We start from the raw sequence: 21,379 nt of genomic DNA on the forward strand, positions 1-21,379 counted from the left end.
AACGTGATAAAAGCACTGTGGCGACCCATTGCCAGGAGCAGACGAAAGACCAACAACAATTTATTTAATTTGCAACAACTAAAAAAAAATTATAGTGTAGTTAAGCTACTCAGTAATGCAAGTAAATAACGATTAATATGAATGAGTACAAAAAACTCTTCTTAAAATTTTCTTAAAATTGGAAACATCATTACTTAATTTTTTATTTTTTTATTTTGCCAACTTCGGGTTTACAGTGTGTGTGTGTGTGTGTGTGTGTGTATACACATACGCACTCTTATATACACTCATATATACTCTACATACTCAAATATACAGAGGATGCCAAAAAGCCCAGTAAACACGTAAAAATTTATACATAAAATACATTAAAATGTACAGTATACACACATTTTATTCAGATAATGAAAAACATGTATAAATATTGTTATACTAAGTGTATTACTATACATTATATATTGACATATTTAATAATATGATAATAATTTTTCCTGAAGTGTGTATAGATTTTTAGCTGACTATAAGAGTATATGTAAGAGAGTGAGTCTGTATATATACACAACCACACACACACACACACACACACACACACACACTTTCAGCTATATATAATAAACATATTAAAAAAGAATTGAAAATATTGAAAAATTAAAATAATTGAATAAGTTTCACTGGAGCCCCGCCTTTACTTTCATCCAATTGGTCTACATAAACACACACACACACACACACTCCATCGCTTCCCTAAGCCTGAACTTTATTTTGGCTCGTGCATACAGTAGAGCGCGTGAAAAGAAGGGGAGCACAAAGAAGAAGAAAGAACAACAAGAAAAAAGGATGATGATGATGAGAGTTCTCCATGCTTGAGGCAAGCTCCGTGCGCGCGCGCCATGGCGAGAAAGAAACGACTTCCCTGGTCGCTCCTGAAGCTCGTGCTGGTGCTGTGCGTCCTCGCGAGCGCGCAGCAGAACGTCTTGCGCATCGGTACGTACTGTACAGCAGCGCGCGCGATAAACTTTACTGCAGATTCGAATGCATTTAACTACATTAAAACTCTGCTGGAAATGTACTAAACTAATGCAGATTTGATTTTTGCTGTGGAGTTAGAGGTCTGTGCATGCTCTGTGGGCTCTCTCTGGGTGTGCTGCTTCACCCAAACCTTCCACACACATCCTAGTCAGTGCATTAGTCATTCCAGACACCCCTATAGGTGTGATTTAGTGTGTACATTTATGTTATGAAGACATTTGTGGGTGATTTGTTTGCCATCCATCCTTCTGCCTCACACCCAGAGTTCCCAGGATAGACTCCTCATCCAAAACCCAGGATAAAGTGCTTACTCCAGATCAGGGGTGCTGAATTATATTTACATTTACATGTAGGTATTTATCCAGAGCGACTTACAAAAGTGCTTTGTTCATTGGACAGATCCTTACACTGGTTACTAGGTTACTATCTTACTGTACATACCATCAGTCACATACTGTTGTAACCCAAAAATCTAAGGAAAAATAAGTCTTTAGTCCGCATTTGAAATTGAAAATTTAAAGAATAAATATGTATATATAAAATGTTCTTTGAGCACGGGTGCGAATTTCATGGTTGTGTTAGAATTCAGTTTTGCGAAAAATGTGGAGAATTTTAACTTGTATTTGTATGGAATAACAATAACAATATTAATCTCTAGCAAATCCTTATTTGCATGTTGCTAGGCTGTAAATGAATGTGAAAGGACTCTGGTTGCTCTGGCGTACCGACCTCTCAGTTCAAGGTACAGTAAGTCCCCAACATAAGAACAATTTGTGTTCCAAAAGCTTGTTCGTAAATTCAACAAACGTTGATTAGTTACTAGGATACTAACACAATTGGCTATACACAGTATAAAACTAACATGTTCCATGATCTCGCCCTTGTTCATTAGAATCGTGCAGATGGTTGAATAATTCATGTTAATAGATGGAGCGACGTCTGCCATCTATTCATCTCGCTCTGTTCTATCAGTTATTTGTCTTCATAGTTATTACTTGGTGCATCTTAGGAGGACCAGATTCATTACTGCTGCATCTACGCTTGCTTCCGGATATGCTGGGATGCATTTTGGGATTGCTCTAATAACCCGTGTCAACCCGCTTTCATTAAAGGTTTTTATTAGCGCCACAGTTACGAGACATATAAAACAAACTGGTTTTAAACTTCCCGCAGGAAGAATAAACATATTCCTCAATGTTGTTTAACGGTGGTTGGAATCTTCAAAGGTTCAGTTTTCATAGTCTACTATATAGCCACACCCACGTTGAGAAAAAAAACACTATATTTCTGGTATATTATTTCTTTTTATATATATACTTACATTGGTTTACTTTAGGTTACCACATATAAGTACCATCAGTCCAACACTATTGGGAAGTATTGTTTTTGTAGAGAATTAACTTTAATACCTAAGAAACAGACAGGTCTTTAGAGGATGTTCAAAGATTCCCAGTGACTCGGCTGTACAAACATCTAGAGTAAGGTGTTTCATTCCCCCACCTAAGTGACAGAACAAGAACAGTCTAGATACATGTGTTGGGACGAGTGGGACGAGTTGAGCAGTGCTGGAAGATCAGAGGGGACGTGGTGCAGTGATTCGTGTGATCAGTGATTTGATGCAAGTGGGTGCTGGGCCGTTTTTAGCCTTGTAGACAAGCATCAGTGTTTCGACTCTGATGCAGGCAGCTACAGTACAGTACAGTAAGCCAGTGGAGGGAGCAGTGGGGTGGGGTGGCAGAACTTTAGAAAGGTTAAAAACAAGTCATGCAGCCACATTCTGGATCAGCTGCAGAGGACGGATGGAGCGCAGAGACAGATCTGCCAGGGGTGAGTTGCAGTCAGACGGGTTTTGAAATAACTAATAAGGGACTGAGCAAGCAGTGTGTACTGATGTTATAAAGAAGGTTTACTTATGTAAATACACTCAATATACATACAATCTTATTACAACATAGAATGATGAACAGTGGTTAAGAGTCTGGACATGGTCTAGCCCCAGCACACCAAGCTGCTACTGTTGGGCCCCTGAGCAAGGCTCTTACCCATCTGTGCTCTGAAATAAGACAAAAGAACTTTACAGTGTTGGAATGAACTGTATACCGTATTTAATGCATAAAAAAAATTTTCTTTTAAATGGCTAATTGTGGACCTTAAACTCAGTGTCTAAGTTAACAAGCGGATGTCCACAATTTGTTGCTGTGACATAATTTACATTTACCAATTAATAAATAAATAAATAAATAAATAAATGTCTAAGGGCTCACAGATTGATCCTGTTGATCCAGGTTGTGTTTTTTGTACAGAGCCACTAAAGTCCCAAAAGTTGGTCACATTAGATATTTATCAGCATAACATTTTAAAGACGTTGGGCTTTTGCACGGAGACAGTTGCATCGTGTGCATTTACATTTACACTTAGTTAATTTCTGAGACATGAAGACCTTCGTTGCTTTATTTGAGCAGTTTGTTTGATTTGTTGTCAGGAGGTGAGCTGTGTGCACAAGATAAAAAAAATAATAATCCTCCGTAGTTTCGCATGCTCTTCACTTGTCTGAACTCATGACTCGCGATGGACTGGTGAGTCCCTAGCAGGATGTCTTCCTGTCTTGAAGTTAGTGACAGGCTCTGGATTGACTGCAACCCTGACCAGGCCAAACCACCTCAGTGAAGATGAAGAGATAATCACATTCTGAATGTACTGGAGACGGAAAAGCATAAAAAAGACAGTTGAACTTTAAACATGAAAAAAAAAATCTTTATCTTTAATCGTTACACAGCTAAACACTGTAATATGTATAGTGTGGGATAATGTGTAGTTGTTTTTTATTTTAGCTTTAGAGTGAGCTTTTCCACACACAGAACATCCACTACATTTGAACTGACGGGCAAAACCATGTAATTTGCTCTACTGTTAAACATCTGCTTCAGTTAAATCGCTTTTGAGGTCTAATCCTGAATCTCAGTCTGATCTAGGCCAAACCGTGTGCCTTATCCAGCATGGTTTATTGAGACAGAAACCCAGAAGAGTGAGATTTATGAAACACCAAAACACACTGTAATCTAACCATGTTTAATCCAAATGAATCCTCTCTCTCTCTCTCTCTCTCTCTCTCTCTCTGTTTGCATAATCTGGTCCGTATGTTGCAGTGTTGTATTGTGACCTTGCACTGTCTTTGCCAGGCTTTTCAAAGCTTTAAACCTCCTGTTAGACTGCATCCAATTAACATAATAATGAGTAAAGAATAAAACGCTGCGAGGCGTGCTGTTATAGGAACCTAACCTGTCATAGGGTTCACCGAAACTGGAACCCTCAGGTACCTGATGATGCCTGATTCTCGTGGGAATGTGTTGGAGCCCATCTGAAACAGGCGGTGATGTGTGGTGTGTTTGAGCTGCTTTCCTGCTTACTATGGTTTCAAAGAGTGGTTATTTGAGTTACAGGAGACTTCTGGTCAGATGTGCCTGAGCTTTTTCAGCCTTTTCCTCTTCATTCATTCATCATCATCATCATCATCATCACCATCATCATCATCTTCTTCTTCTCCTCGAATCAACATCCATATCACATCCAAGTCTGTAACTGAACTGTACGAGATAATGTTTGCTCTACCTGGACATGAATGTGATTCTGTAATGAACGAATGTATAAAAAAACATGAAGCACTTTCAGACAAGCAATTTCCCGGAATGATCAGCTGGAAGGCAGCCATCATGGAATAACCCTGTATTCGTGCTAATGCTGCTTTTTATATGTGTGTTATACATTAAATAGCGTAATATAAAAGCATTAAACATCAAAAGTTCAATATGAAATCTAATCCACTCTAATATAGTATAGTGCTTTTCCCAAAAAAATGGGGTTTATTTCACAAATAATTACACAGGACTAAGCAGGACGTAAACATGCAGAGAGACACATATTAGAGGCTGTAAGCTAAACATGACCATCAGATAAAAATGTAAATATGTAATTCTTTCTCAGACTGGCTGTATATTGAGATGTGTGTGAGTGTGTGTGTGTGAGAGAGAGAGAGAGAGTGAGTTTGTGGCTCAGCGAAGGCTTTTAGAGTCCTGGGTGAATACATGGACTAAACAGTGCAGTGATTGTCCTCTAGTCCTTTACATGCAACTCCGCATGGCAATGAATACTGTTTAACAAATCAACCACACACACACACACACTTATTATATATTTTATGTTTATGTGCTCTGATTTACTATTTATACAATAATGCGAAAATTATAAACAGGAAACGTATCATAATTATGCAAAAAGATTAAGTGATCCGTAGCTCAGTTTGGCTGTTTGTTTTTGAAATATTTCTTCCTTTCCCCGAAAAAATAATAAACTTGTTAAAGGACATGTGTATCTTTTAAGATATTTTAAGTGTGTTATTTCTGCATGTTCTCGACGACGAGGTCACAACATCTATAAAAAGCGCAGGTGATATTTCTGGTGCCCATGGTGACACAGAGTAAAAGTTTAGCTTCTAAAACCCTGCCATGTCAGCCTGAAGGTACAGGATATGATTACTAATCACCAAATGGGTGATGTTGGCACGTTTACGGGTCATGCTAATCTGTTAGTATCGTCCAGTTATTATACTCACCTAGCTTTCGCGTTGATCTATGTTATGTTCTTAGTTTATTTTTTATGCATTTATGGATACTCATCATTTGTGAGCTTAAGTCTCATGAACGATCTTGTGAATTAATCTATGACATTATAACTGAATTAATGTACCTTTAGATTTAGGCAACTTTATAATATCTTACCATTTATTAATACAGTGGAACCTCGGATTACGAGTAACGCGGTTTACGAGTGTTCCGCAAGACGAGCAAAGATTTTTAATAAACTTAACTTGAAAAACGAGCATTGTCTTGGTTTACGAGGGAGGGATTTACAACTTTCTATATAGTAGCACTGATATGCTTCTCATATCTGTACTACTATATATGGAAATATGCTTGTGCCCTAGTGAGTACGAAAAACTGTCCGCGCTGTACACAACGATCAGCCTTTACACTAACACCACCACCAGGAGCACTAAACAACATTGATTATCAATTATAAACCAGTAAATGTACTAGTGACAGTAGCATGAGCACCCAAAGCTCATCCGTGCCTGTAAGGACCAAGGGATAGCCCATTCCCATAGAAAAGCCAATGTAGCACAAATTGTTGACACCAAGGTTGTTGATCCGACCACCCAATTTCCCAGGTCTCAAACTGATTGGATGCTCTGGAGGAATGGAGGAAAGCGCCATCAAACAAGTCCGATCCATGGAGGCCCCACCCCACAACCCGCGGCACCCAAATGATCTGCCGCTAACATCCCGGTGCCACACACCACAGCACACCTTCAGAGGTCTTGCAGAATCTTCAGCCTAAGGGGCCAGAGCTGCCACGGTGGCACAATGGGATATTGGGCTTAATGTTTTGCATTTACTGTTACAATGACTGTTTTTTTGGCTGATTTTCTTACATGTTTACTTTCAACCCATCCATTTCCTTCTTAAAATCATTAATTTGTACACCTAATTCGATAGATGGATATTTTCCTAATCCAAATATATTTTAAAAAAATAATTTAATTAAATTACATTTAATTAAAAGGAGGATTAAATAGGAAATACTAGGAATTATATACAGTACATGTTACCACTTTAACATGTACTGGTTAAAGTGGTAAATGACCTTCTATTGGCCTGTGAACTGGGTCATGCCTTCGTGCAGGTTCTTCTACAATATCCTGTATCATAGTGTTATTCTAAAATGTTTTTGCAGCTGTATGTTTCCAAAACCCCTTATAAGAGATAACAGCTTAATGAAGATGAGGGATGTGTAAACATTAAAGCACTTTTTGTAAGTCGCTCTGGATAAGAGCGTTTGCCAAATGCCTAAATGTAAATGTAAATGTAAAGGACATGAAATCCTGCAAGCTGAGTATCTTTCTTATGAGACAGATATTCAGGTTTGAATAAGAACCGTACACTAGTTACCAATTAGTTTTTATAGTTGCTTACATTCCTTAATTTGACATGCTATAATGATAAAAGTAAGAATATTGGAAAAGAGAGATTTTCATTTTCAAACGACCCACAAGTAATTGTATCTATGAAGAATATCTGTGGCCCTAATGCTGTGTTTGTGTGTGCAGGTGGTATCTTTGAGACATTCGAGAACGAGCCAGTGAGTGTGGAGGAGCTAGCCTTTAAATTCGCTGTGACCAGCATAAACCGAAACAGGACGCTTATGCCCAACACAACGCTTACTTACGACATCCAGCGCATCAACATGTTCGACAGCTTTGAAGCCTCGAGGAGAGGTAGGTCAATTATGTAAAAATGTTTTAATTAAATATTTTAATGCTCATCCATTCTGACATTTTCTGTTTCCCAAAGTATTACCAATACTTACTTACCAATAAACATGAAAAAGCAGGAAAGAAAAAGCACTGAGGAAAGAAATCATGTTTTTCCCCTTCGCTGTAAAATGAAGTACGTAATATTAAAGCAAAAATCAAAAAATAATAGTCAGCATATTGTCAGGAGCAGTGACGGCTCAGGTGGTTGAGGCCCTGGGTTATCACTGTTGGGCCATAGGGCACGGCCCTTAACTCTATAAGCAAACACAGTGAAGTCATCATTATATATTAAGCAACATTTGAATATATATTCATATATTTAATATATATATTCAAATGTCCCTTAGTACATAATGACGTCGACTTGACTGTGTTTCGACGTCACCCCCATGTTCCTCTTCTTTACCTGACTCCACCTTCTCATGTCTCATGCACTTTCAGCCTGTGATCAGCTGTCACTGGGTGTGGCTGCAGTCTTTGGCCCCTCCCACAGCTCCTCAGTCAGTGCTGTGCAGTCCATCTGCAATGCGCTGGAGGTTCCTCACATACAGACACGTTGGAAACATCCATCTTTGGACAACAGGGACAGCTTCTACGTCAACCTGCACCCAGAGTATGCCTCCATTAGCCGGGCCGTGCTCGACATCGTGCACTTCTACAAATGGAAGAGTGTCACTGTAGTGTATGAGGATGCAACAGGTAGGAGGGGTTTATCAGTAATAGAAGCAATAAATACATGGTTTCTCTGCAGGAGTGGTTGGCATTGGCCCAGATTTCTTTTGCTGCTTGGGTGATTGGATTACTTTGGGATTGGTCAAAGTTTTTTGTTAGGGCTGATGGGAGTTGTCAAACATTTTGTCAGAGTTGGTGGCTTGCTTAAATTTTCCTTCAGAGAGGGTGGGGTTAGTCAGAATTTTTGTAAAAGTAGATAGAATTGATCAAACAGTCTGTGGGAGAGCATAAGATCAAAGCTTTTGTGGGCTTGGATTGGTCAAACCTTCTGTCAGAATGGCCGTGATCGGTCCAACTTTGTATCAGAATGGGAGGAATTTATCGAATAATCTGTGGGAACATCTGGGAAGTAGTCAAACTTTCTTTCAGATGGCAGGATTGGGTTTTTGTTTACTTTTATGTGCTAAGCATAATTATTGGGTTGGCTTCTTTGAGAAGGGCATACATGGTGCACAAATGCTTCTCAGAAGACAGCTGTACTTTAGACAAAAGCTAACCAAAATTGCCGCCTAACATTTCTTATTCAATTCCGCGAAATTGACATATTTTCCAAGAACACTAAAGTGCTGCAACAGAAAAGCATCCATTCTATCATGTGGAGATCTCAAGTTCAATTGCATAAAAGGCTGTGTGTCCTAGAGCACTCCTACTTTGTCAGTCAGAAAGGCAGTTGCCAATTGTGGGTATCTGTGAGCCCTTGTATACAGAGTTAATGTTTTCCTCAGAGTGTGTCTCGCTGCCAGTGATGTAGCACCAGCAGTAGTTTGAATGGAACTCAACCTTGTGCTACTCAACCTTCCTGATTGATATCCATTAGGTCAAAACTGGTTGGTGAATGGGAGGTGTCCCATCTGGGAGAAGATATATCAAGATATAACAAGATAACATAAAATACAATTTTGAGATCATCCATGTTAAGAAGGACACTTTTACAAAATTTTACCAAAACTTAGGAAACTTAGGACGGAACTTCTAGGGAACTGTTTTTAACTGTAATATGAAAACACAGTACATGACCAACACACTGAATTAGCAGGTGTGTTTAATGTGGTCAGTACTGAGCTAAAAAAGGATTGAAACAAGAAAGCACATGTAAAGCAGTAGGCTGTATGAGTTCAACACCTCACTGTGTTTGCTTATCTGTTTTAAAGGCCTGATTCGTCTGCAGGAGCTGATTAAAGCTCCGTCCCGTTACAGCATCAAGATTAAGATCCGGCAGCTGCCTGTGGGGAACAGAGACGCTCGGCCACTTCTCAAGGAGATGAAGAGGGGTAAAGAGTTCTGCGTCATCTTCGACTGCTCATACCAGACATCAGCCGAGGTGTTAAAACAGGTAATGCATGCCAAATGTTCTCCCGAGCCCAGCACACGTAACACGTTCGGAAAATATCAGACTACACTAGAATGCACTATACAGTATATGCAGGTGTTGGACAATGAAACTGAAACACTGGCCAATTTAGTTTTGGAGGTTTCATGGCTAAATTCGACCAGCCTGGTGGTCAATCTTCATCGATTGCACATTCCACCAGTTAGAGCAAAGTGTGAAGGTTTAATTAATTAGTAGTAATGGCACAGTTTTGCTTAAAATATTGCAATGCACACAACATTATGGGTGACATATCAGAGTTTAAAAAAAAACACAGCTGCCCAACACACTGTAGAAATAAATGTGCACCTCAACTCGACATTTTCCACCAAAACTGTTCGTCGGGAGCTCCACAGGGTCAGTGTACATGGCTGGGCTGCTATAGGCAAACCTTTTGTCACTCATGCCAATGCCAAACGTTGGTTTTAATGGTGCCAGCAGCGAAAATCTTGGGCTGTGGACAATGTGAAACATGTATTGTTCTCTGATGAGTCTGTCTTCACTGTCTTTCCGGTAGAGTTACGGTGTGGAGAAGCCCCAAAGAAGCGTACCACCCAGACTGTTGCATGCCCAGGGTGAAGCATGGAGGTGGATCAGTGATGGTTTGGGTTGCAATATCATGGCATTCCCTAGGCCCAATACTTGTGCTAGATGGGCGCGTCACTGCCAAAGACTACCGAACCATCCTGGAGGACCTTGTGCACCCAGTGGTTCAAACATTGTATTCTAAAGGCGGTGCCGTGTACCAGGATAATAATGCACCAGAGTGGTTTGATAAACATAAAAGTTAAGTTGAACATCTCTCATGGCCAGCACAGTCACCAGATCTAATATTATTGAGCCACATTGGGGTGTTTTGGAAACGTCTTCCTCCACCAGCATCACGTAGTGACCTGGTCACTATTCTGCAAGACGAATGGCTCATAATCCCTCTGGCCACTGAGCAGGACTTGTATCTGTCATTCCCAAGACAAACTGATGCTGTATTGGCCGCAAACAAGGCCCTACACCATACTAATGAATTATTGTGGTCTAAAACCAGGTGTTTCAGTTTCATTGTCCAACCCCTGTGTATAAATAAGAATTTAATTAAATCAAATTTCTTTCTCTTTCTCTACAGTTACTTTCTATGGGCATGATGACTGAGTACTACCATTTCTTCTTCACCACACTAGTACGTCAAATTTCTTACAGTTCGATTACACAATACAGTACAATTCTTTCACAATTATTGGATCCTGTATATTGAACTCAGATTGTGTTTTATTTTAGCAGCTCCATCGTACACATTGTGTAGCATCGTCTAGCAGGATTGTTGCCCCATAATCGTTTACTATCTTCTGAAATGTAAAGACTTGTAATAAGGCAAACAAGATAAGTGGTGTAAAATCAAACCAGAAAAGAAAACACGTTTTTATTTTACTGTTGTGTCCTGTTGTGTTTTAGGACCTGTACGCTCTGGATTTGGAGCCGTACCGCTACAGTGGCGTAAACATGACCGGTTTCCGTCTTCTGAATGTAGACAACCATCAGGTGGCATCGGTGCTGGCGAAATGGTCCATGGAGAGAGTTCAGGGTCCACCGAAACTCGACACTGGCATAATGGAGGGCATAATGACGGTTAGACATCATCCCTAAACGACAGACAAATTTGTCTAATAACACGTAACACACAAAAGGCTATAATAATTGGTTCATCATTAACATACAATACACTGTACATAAACATGAACACACACACTCCAATCACACACTCGGTTGTCTATATTATACTATGCGTTCTATTCCTGACTGAATTCAGACTGAAGCGGCTCTGATGTACGACGCCGTGTTCATGGTGGCAGCGGCGGCACAGAGGGCGTCACAGATCACCGTCAGCTCGCTGCAGTGCCACCGACACAAACCATGGCGCTTTGGTTCGCGCTTCATCAACACATTTAAAGAGGTGAGTGGGAGCTTCAAAGAAATTCATTATTGCATGTTGTGTTCTAATTAACCTGGTTCCACTAAAGAGGAATAAAGAGTAAATCAGGTGAGGGTGCTCCTTTAATTGTGTTTGCTCTCTTATGATGATGCTGTTAGATCTGTGTTCCCAGAATTCCATGAAGCCATTCAGACCAGTTCCTCACATACCACAATCAGCTAACATGTGTTATTACCATTATTGAAACATCATAAAAGTTCTTGACACATTGCATCAGTCTTTTCACCGTGTCCTGTTTTCCTTGTTAGTCGCAGTGGAACGGATTAACTGGACAGATCATCCTGAACAGGACAGACGGACTGAGGAAAGATTTTGACCTGGACATTATCAGCCTGAAAGAAGATGGCATGGAAAAGGTTCACACACACTCCCACACAAACACATACAGTACACACAGTGCGAGCACAGATTAAGATTATCAGAGAGATTGGTAATCCAGTTATGACAGTGACTTTATGTGACATCATTATTACAGTGGTTGCTTTACAGTAATGATGGTCTAATTACTAGTTACAATCTGATCGTTCCAGTGATGATGATAATGACTTGGTAATGATCTTGTTATTAGATAAGGATCTTATTATTACAGTATCAACCAAATTGCTATGATGACTTTAAGTATATTGTCATGACCTTATTATTATATATTATTATATATCAATATTTATTACATTATAGTAATTTAATGATAATTACACAAATGACTTAATTATTTTAACAATGACTGTTATAATAGCAGTGATCTGATTATGACTGTATTGACCCCATTTTTATAGATGTGATTTTGTCATTGTAGTGATTCATTTGACATATTATTACAGAAATGACTCCATTATTATAGTTAGCGATTATCCTGTTATAGTCATGACCTAATGACCGTTATCACAATGAGTTGATGTCATGACTGCAGAGAAAACTTCATTGGTCATCACTAACCTTACTGGAATGCTGGTTTTATTATTACAGCAATAACTTTTTAATTTAAAAAATGACATTTTTATTACAGTGATGAACAGATAATTGCAGGGTGTCCTGATTCTCACACTGTTTTATTTATTGCTTAATTATTAGAGACTAGGTGGCATGGTGGTGTAGTGGTTAGCACTGTTGCCTTGCACCTCCAGGGTCCAGGTTCGATTCCCATCTCTGTGTGCATGTTCTCCTTTTTCCTCCGGGTACTCCGGTTTCCTCCCACAGGCCAAAGACATGTAGGTTAGGTTGATTGATGTTCTCAAATTGCCTGTAGTGTGTGAATGAGTGTGTGTGAGTGTATGTGTGTGTGCCCTGCGATGGATTGGCGCCCTGTCCAGGGTGTACCACGCCTCGTGCCCTAAGTCTCCTGAGATAGGCTCCAGGGCCCCCACGACCCTAAATACAGGATAATAATAATAATACAGGTAATGACGATGAGTGAGTGAGTATTATAGATTACTACAGATATTATTTCTTTTACTGGTAAACTTTCATGCATATTACTGTAATGACGTTATGTAAAAAAAACTTTATTGTTCGGTATCGGTGTCAATATTATTGCAGTGATGAAATGTTTAGTGCAATAAGTGATAAGTACTAAAATCTGCGTTGTTAATGTTATAACTATAATGCAGTGGATTTATTTTAAAATAGTAATTGTCAGACAATTACAGTCATGATCTATTTTAATTTTATGGACTATAAATATCACGGGGTGGAGCGGAACGTGATGGATCCAAACGCGGGAGACGACGGCAGACAATGGGGGCGTGGCCGAGGAGCGAAAGTGGAGTACGTACCAAAAGTCAGACGGCGAAGCGTCAGAACAAAAACGTAAGGCGGGAGCCGTAGTCAAAGGGGGGAGCGTAGATTTGAGACCGGGAGATCAAAGAGCGAGGCGTTTAATCCAAAAACGTAGACGAGGAGGCGAAAACCAGAATAGGAAGCGTGAGGTCGAAACCGGGAGATCAAAGAATAAGGCAAACAAATCTGAGACGAGAAACCGAAAGCGAAAACGAGAAACAAAGCGAGGTTGGCAATGTGAAATCCGAAGAGAAAAGAAACGTGAGAAAATCGAGGTATAAAAACACACAATTATCCAGCGATTAGAGCATCGCGCAACACGTGCTTACATCACGGGAATAATTAGTGGAGGGAATGAGAAACAGGTGAGCAGACGGGCATGGGGCGAGGCGGCGTAGCTGGAAAACATGAAACGTGTGGTTGACTCGCCACATTGTAGAGGGGAGAGGTAGCTTGATGGCACATGGATTGACAATCTTGGTGACGGTGAAGGGCCCAATGTATTAGGGAGAGAGTTTACGAGAGGCGACGTTTAGGTGGATATCTCGGGTGGATAGCATGACTCTCTGCCCCACTCTGTACTTAGGAGCCTGAAAGCGCCTGCGGTCTGCTTGGTCCTTGTATCTTTTGCTGACTCGCAGGGGACAACAGGGATCATCGGGCCTGGCAGGCGTTGAGTCTCTTGGCGCTCTGAAGGTATTCAAGGTTCTTATGATCGGTCCAGACCAGGTAGGGAACCTCCGTCCCCTCTAACCAATGTCTCCACTCCTCCAGAGCTAGCTTAATGGCCAGGAGCTCACGATTGCAGATGCCATAGTTTCTTTCAGTGGGCGTTAGGCGGTGTGAGAAGAAGGAACAGGGGTGTAGTTTGTTTTTGTGTGGTGCAAAGAGGTGGCGCGACAATTCCTGAAGACCTCCTTAAGGTCATGGTATTCTGAGGGGACGTGGGTGAGGTCTGGTGGTTCCCCTGCAGGGGCAGGGCTGAGGCAAGGTGTGGCTGCAGCTTGTAAGCAGGTCATGGAACATGATGAGCTCCAAGCAAAAATCGAGTTTCTCTCCCAATCTATCTTTGCGTTGTGACGGATTGGCCAGGGCAGGCCCAGAAGGATTGTAGCGTGAGATCCCTTCATAATGAATAGCGAATCCCGCTCTGTGTGGTTGCCTGAGATCCTGAGACTGACGAGAGGGGTTCTGTGGGTGATAGATGAGAGTGGGCTCCCGTCAAGAGCCTAAACCTTGAGGTGAGTTTCCAAACGCAGTGCGGGAATAACCAGAGCCTTGGCCTAGGCTGCGTTGATAAGATTGCGGTCTGATCCTGAGTCAACTAGCGCCTGTATCACGTGGGTGTGGGCGTGAATCATGACAATAAATAAATACCCCTATTTGAGTCACAGTGTGTTTAAAGATTTAGTAGGGTAAGTGTTTCTACTAATTGCAATGTGGTTCTATTTCCTTTAACATTATTACCTTAATAATAGTTTTATTAGCCCATCAATTATTTATCTAAATTTTCTCTCTTTTTCTCTAACTTTACACAAGTCGGATCCTGGGCGTTTTCATAAAGTATGGAAGAAGGTTTGTTTTGCAGGATGGCTTTGTGTCTTCCTCCCCAGCCCTTTACCCCTTCCTTCCAGTGTTAAATACAAAAATCGGGCTAATTAGAATTAAACAAAAATATTACAACTAAACTAAATTGTAGCTCGCTACCTTAAACCAACTGATAATTTAACAGTTTAACAGTGTAGTATATAGAGATAATTGATAGTTGATAATTGGGTAATTAATTTAGAAAGGCTAGCCTAGATTAAAAATATTAATAATATTTACCTTATTTTTAATAATTAATTATTAATATTTAAATTATTTAAAATATTATTTAAATATTATTAATCATCATTAATATTGTAAAAAAAAAAAAACTTTCACCTTTCCCTTTCTTTCCACTTCAATCCCAATATTGTTGTGTTCTTCCTAATATTTTGCAATAAAATGCATTGCTTCAGAGTTCAGATTTTTCTAGAAATACAGATTTTTCTAGAAGAGTTTGTAAAATCTTCTAGGTAATTTAAAATGTAGTTTTTTTATTTATAGACTGTATAAAGGGATAAAAATGTAATATCTTATTATGTACTGTTTAACAGATTGGGGTCTGGAACTCTAACACGGGTCTTAACTTGACAGACGGCAAAGACAAGTCGGGTAACGTTACGGAGTCCATGGCCAACCGGACTCTGATCGTCACAACTATTCTGGTAAAGATTGTCAAGAAATAGTAAAATATAATATGTCCTAGCTAGAACTATTTGTTAGATATTGAGGCCTATCAATAAAACAATGTAAAGTGATTAGTTCATTGTATAGATAAAGTTTTGTTCCATTAATACTGTAAGGTTTCATAACAAAAGAAATTTAAATCCTGAATACATCTTTATCACCATGATAATGTATACTATTATCAACCAAAGCTGCATCAGTGTGGGACAAATATGCTAAGCTTTTTGTTCAGGCATTTTCATGCTCACTTCAGAGGCACCAACAGGGATACAGTATCCATATCTAACCCTTAAGGACCAGTAGAGCTGAAAAAGTTGAAATCCATATCGTTTTGACAGACTAAGGTGATAACCCCAAGACTTGGAACAGAAATATAATAACTGCTGATGTTTTCCCACAAAGGTTTTGAACCTACTGTAGTCTAAATGGCTTAGCAAGGCTTAGCTCTCTGTATTTCAAGGATAAAATATATGAAATGGTATTCACATTATCTTATTCGCTACCTTAAAGGGATAATTTTTTTAAACAAACAGCCACAACGATACCAACAATCATAAGTAAGAATACACACAATAGAATGATTGATGCATCTATCTATCATTGACCAAAGAACACCACCTGCTCCTGAGGTAGAACTATTGCCAAGGAACTAGAATAGGACTATTCCCGGTTGGTCCTCTGGTGAAAACTACCCAGACATTTTTGACTGGTGGATCATATTTTGGAAGCTAGCTTAATGTTCATGGAAAATATTCCATGTTTTTAAATGCACCTCGTGGTAATTCTAATTGTACTTGGAAACAGTAGAAGAAAGTGAACAGTACCTGTTCTGAAACAAAAAATGGCAAAGGAACTAAATTTGTCCCCGGCTGCTCTGGTGGAAACTTGCCTAAAGTTCCAGAACCCCAGAAAACCTTTCCATGAGAGAACCCTGTTGTTCATTGTTGCAGAGAACAGTTCTTCCTCACTAGATAAGGAAGTCAATTGGCCTTGGCCTCTCGTAGAACTAGTTTAATGTTCCTGAGTTCCAGAAAATGTCCTTGCAACAGAAATGGACCTAATGAGAAGCCCAATCATACGTATTACTAAGAAGAGTACATAGAACAGTACCTGAAAAAAACTATAGTTAGGTATCTATAGATACCCATGGTTCCTTTGGTGGAAACCAGTTAAGTTTCTGACCTCCTGGAAAAGCAGGGGGTAATGTACATTATGTAACCCTAGTTGTACCTGTTGCAGAAAGCAATACGGTCCTGGTTTCTCCTGTGGAAACTATTGGAATGTTCCTGATCTCATGAGAAAATGTCTGGGTTTTTTAAAAGACTAGATGTCGAACCAGATCAGTAAACATTTGAGTAGTTAGGGAAAATTAAGCCCAAAGTCAATTTTATATACTCACTCAGTGGTCTTTGTAATCGCACAATGTACGGGACATGTACAGTATGAGACAGCCATTTATATCACTGTTCTGGTTCAAGTTGTTCACAAACTACATTTTGTCTGGCAGGAAAACCCATATGTGATGTATAAGAAATCAGACAAGCCGCTATACGGGAACGACCGCTTCGAGGGTTACTGCTTAGACCTGCTGAAGGAGCTGTCCAACATCCTGGGATTTTCCTATGAGGTCAAACTCGTCTCGGATGGCAAATATGGTGCCCAGAACGATAAGGGAGAGTGGAATGGCATGGTTCGAGAACTTATAGATAATGTATGTTACATATGTAAAACATTTATATCATAAAAGATTAAAGATACAAATATTTAAAGAAAGATGAAAGGTACAGTTAAAGGAACCAGAGACTGTACCACTGACAGATACTGTTATAATGCATGCCCTGAAGTGGAGAAGATGACATCATCAAACATGTCTGAGATAATAAGGTACATACATGAGCTACATCCACGATGACCATACTGCTGTACAGAATTATACAAATATACTGTTCATTATCATATGTGGTAACCAGAGATGGGGAAAGTACACAAATCCTGTACTAAAGATTTTCTAACGCAAATATTACTAAAGTATAAGAAGAAGTCCTGTATTTACTTGTAACTGGGTAAACGTACAGAAATACTCACCTTCAAGTATCAAAAGTACTGGGACAAATTTCTACTTCTAATACTACACACTAATGTGGTTATGAAACGCACTGCCATGCAGAAATTTACATAAGTAGGCGTACAGATATTTGCTGTACTTTTAAACGGAGTAAAAGATCAAAGTACTGTATCCTCTAAAAAAACTACTCAAGTATTGTACAGAGACAATAAATATATACTTAAGTACAGTAACAAAGTAAATGGTGGTAACCTGTAATTTTTTGTTTTGGTATTTATTGGTGGATCTGGACCTGTCTGGGTGAATCTCATGATACACCTCTTAGCACATGCCAATCATGAGCAATGTCCATGCGCACACAAAACACACACAAAAAAAAAACAACACTCAAATAAAAAGCAAATATTGGGATGTAGCTCTAGGCAGTTTGTTCTAGATGCTAACTTAACTTCGTTAGCTAGCTAACTACTGTTAACTTCTTGCTAATTATGTGTATCATAGGTTTGGGTACAGTTTGGCTATTCAGTTTCGCAAAAGCTGGGACCCTTTTGATGATTTCATTGCTCCTGTACAGGGTATTTACCAAAATTGCAGCTGATGATTACAAATATAACGTTTCCAAAAAAAATTTTCCCTGCAGGTAGCAGATTTAGCAGTGGCCCCACTCACCATTACCTACGTCAGGGAGAAGGTGATCGATTTCTCCAAACCCTTCATGACCCTGGGAATCTCCATCCTGTACCACAAACCCAACGGCACAAATCCAGGTGTCTTCTCCTTCCTGAACCCGTTGTCACCTGATATCTGGATGTACGTCCTACTCGCCTGCCTAGGAGTCAGTTGTGTCCTATTTGTTATTGCCAGGTAAAGGCAGCTTTCAAAATCCAATCCAGACATATTTAGCTGAACAATGGTGGACTTGAGACAGAGACAGATTATTATATTATTCTAAACTGATTTTGTTTAGATGCATTTGTGTATTGTGTGTAGGTTCACACCTTATGAATGGTACAATCCACACCCCTGCAACCCTGACTCTGATGTAGTGGAGAACAACTTTACGCTAATCAACAGCGTGTGGTTTGGGGTTGGAGCTCTAATGCAGCAAGGTACTGTAGGAACTTCAACTGTTTGGGTCAATTGACAAAGTTCATGTCCATCAATGACTCTTTTCATCCCATCGATTCCTCTTTATTGATCTTTTGAGAAAATGTATGCCATCGTTATTTTTGCCTCCCTAGGTTCCGAGCTGATGCCGAAAGCTTTGTCCACTAGGATAGTTGGGGGCATCTGGTGGTTCTTCACCCTCATCATCATCTCATCATACACGGCAAATCTAGCTGCATTTCTCACCGTTGAGCGTATGGACTCGCCCATCGACTCGGCCGATGATCTCGCCAAACAAACCAAGATCGAGTACGGAGCCGTGAGGGACGGCTCCACCATGACGTTCTTCAAAGTAAGCAGTTGCCAGTTCTTTTCCTAACTCTCCATATTTTATATCACACACTAACAATTTCTTTTCATTTTCCCACAGAAGTCAAAGATCTCAACATATGAGAAAATGTGGGCATTCATGAGCAGCCGTAAGAACACAGCTCTGGTGAAAAACAATCGTGAGGGAATCCAACGTGTGCTGACCACCGACTACGCACTCCTGATGGAGTCCACCAGCATCGAATACATCAGCCAGCGCAACTGCAACCTCACACAGATCGGAGGTCTCATTGACTCCAAGGGCTATGGAGTGGGCACACCAATCGGTGAGAGGAGGAATCAGCAAGTGTTTAACTTTTTTTTTGTCTTTGGTTTCTCAAAATTGTCTGGGGTAACTATTAAATTGAGCCATCTGATTTATGTTCTTTTACTGATATTTTTGTCAAAAACGTCTAACCAGTTTCCGTAAATTACAAGTTCCTATAGTAAATGGATTTGGACAGCTGTCTTAAGGAATATCACATCAGCTCGTTTCAGAAACGTCAGGAGACAACTATGAAGTGGGGAGTTGATGTTTCTTCTTAGGGAGCCAAAAGGGCCAATATAGTGATAGGATTTGAACTTGCAATCTTCCAAACAATAGCTCCAGTTGTAGTATCAAGGATGTCTGGGTATATTGACCTGGGCATTATGGACTGGACTGTCCTGGGCATTATGCTAGCTGTACAACTACAAAATGTCTAAATAACACCTCATGTTGAATATTTTCTTGCAGGTTCCCCATACCGCGACAAAGTGACGATTGCGATTCTGCAGCTGCAGGAGGAAGGAAAGCTGCACATGATGAAGGAGAAGTGGTGGCGAGGAAACGGCTGTCCAGAGGAGGACAGCAAGGAGGCGAGCGCTCTTGGTGTCGAGAACATCGGAGGCATCTTTATCGTCCTCGCCGCTGGACTCGTGCTCTCCGTGTTCGTGGCCATCGCCGAGTTCTTTTACAAATCACGCAAAAATCTCGATGTAGAGGAGGCCAGTGTTGGCCAGTGCGAGTATCACAATAAGTACTGACCACAACTCATGACAGATATGGATAAATATTATATCGGACTACACAATATTTCTTCACGGTCCTGATTTGGATGGTACTTAAGGCATTTGGAACTTCGGAATGTAAAAAAAAAGACCCTCCCTCAAAGGGAATTATTGGTGACGGGTAGTACCAGGAAGTATTTTCATAACAGTCCTAGTCCTTTATTTGTCTTTTTCTCCTTTTAGGCAAAAAAAATTTTGGCAGGGTCTATATATATACAGGGTCTGAAGTAATCTCCTGCACTCTGCGTTGTCCATGGAGCCATTTGGGATTCAACCACAAGTACACTATTCTTCAATGTTTCATATACTGAACAAAATGTGTATGCACTACATAGTGAGATTTTATTTTATACCCTATGTAGTGCCCTCATTCTCAAAATTGTCAATCAGCATCTATAGGAACATGACATAAGATATAAAAGAAGGGTTAGCTTTGTTAGCTTTGGAGAAACCTTTCCCCATGTGGTGTAGTTTTGATGATGACGATGATGAGGATGGTTAATATTGCTACATTCTCCAAATGTGTTTGTGTCAGAGTTTTTCCTCTTTTAAACCTGTGAACGGAATTGAGACATTTTGTAAATAATTTATATCTACATTGTATCTAAAAAAATTATTCATATTATGGAAAAGTTTTTTTTTTAGGTAATTAAATACAAAAAGTGTAACGCTCATATATGCTAGATTCGTCACTTAAAGTCAAATATTTAAAGTTAAAATATCACGAAATATTTAAATATTTTCTAAGATCAATCAAAATAGCTCTATGTTCCGTGTTTTCGATTCCAAGGAAATCGGGTCTGTGTGTGTATGTACAGTAGTTTGCATGTTCTCTCTGTGCTTGGTGTGTTTTCCCAAACTGCTTGTAGTGTGTGTGTACCAGTGTACTAAGTCTCCTGGGATAGGACCCCCTGTGACCCTGTACAGGATAAGGCAATATAGAGCGAGTGAGTGAGGGAAATGTCCAACTACTGAAAAAATATTTTCACTTATGCACTCAATACATGGTCAGGGCTTCTTTGGCTTGAATTATTGCATCAGCTTGTGGCACTCCAGAGACATTATTAAAGACCAGGTTGCTTTGATAGCAGCCTTCAGCTCATCTGTGTTGTTGGTTCATCTTCCTCTTGACAATAGCCCATAGATTCTTTTATGGGGTCCAGGGTTGAAACCTAAACAAAAAGCTTGAAATGTTCACTTTACATTGAGTCTAATGAGTCTAGAATATACGTAAGTTGTACTTTTTGAATTACG

General features: G+C 39.8%; 1 protein-coding gene across 1 annotated transcript; it reads left to right on the forward strand.

The window, feature by feature from the left end:
* The first annotated feature begins 806 nt into the window (after positions 1 to 806).
* On the forward strand, positions 807 to 20,684 carry grik1b (glutamate receptor, ionotropic, kainate 1b). Its single transcript, XM_053507466.1, has 16 exons — positions 807 to 984; positions 7,193 to 7,360; positions 7,841 to 8,098; positions 9,283 to 9,464; positions 10,621 to 10,674; positions 10,947 to 11,120; positions 11,302 to 11,445; positions 11,733 to 11,840; positions 14,800 to 14,835; positions 15,402 to 15,512; positions 17,042 to 17,245; positions 18,240 to 18,463; positions 18,590 to 18,708; positions 18,841 to 19,058; positions 19,137 to 19,362; positions 19,812 to 20,684. Exons 1-16 carry the CDS (start codon positions 891 to 893, stop codon positions 20,099 to 20,101), a joined length of 2,610 nt encoding a protein of 869 aa, XP_053363441.1. The 5' UTR covers positions 807 to 890; the 3' UTR covers positions 20,102 to 20,684.
* The last annotated feature ends 695 nt before the right edge of the window (positions 20,685 to 21,379 follow it).

The sequence above is a fragment of the Clarias gariepinus genome, chromosome 11 (genome assembly GCF_024256425.1).
Source record: "Clarias gariepinus isolate MV-2021 ecotype Netherlands chromosome 11, CGAR_prim_01v2, whole genome shotgun sequence".
Classification (NCBI taxonomy): Eukaryota; Metazoa; Chordata; class Actinopteri; order Siluriformes; family Clariidae; genus Clarias; species Clarias gariepinus.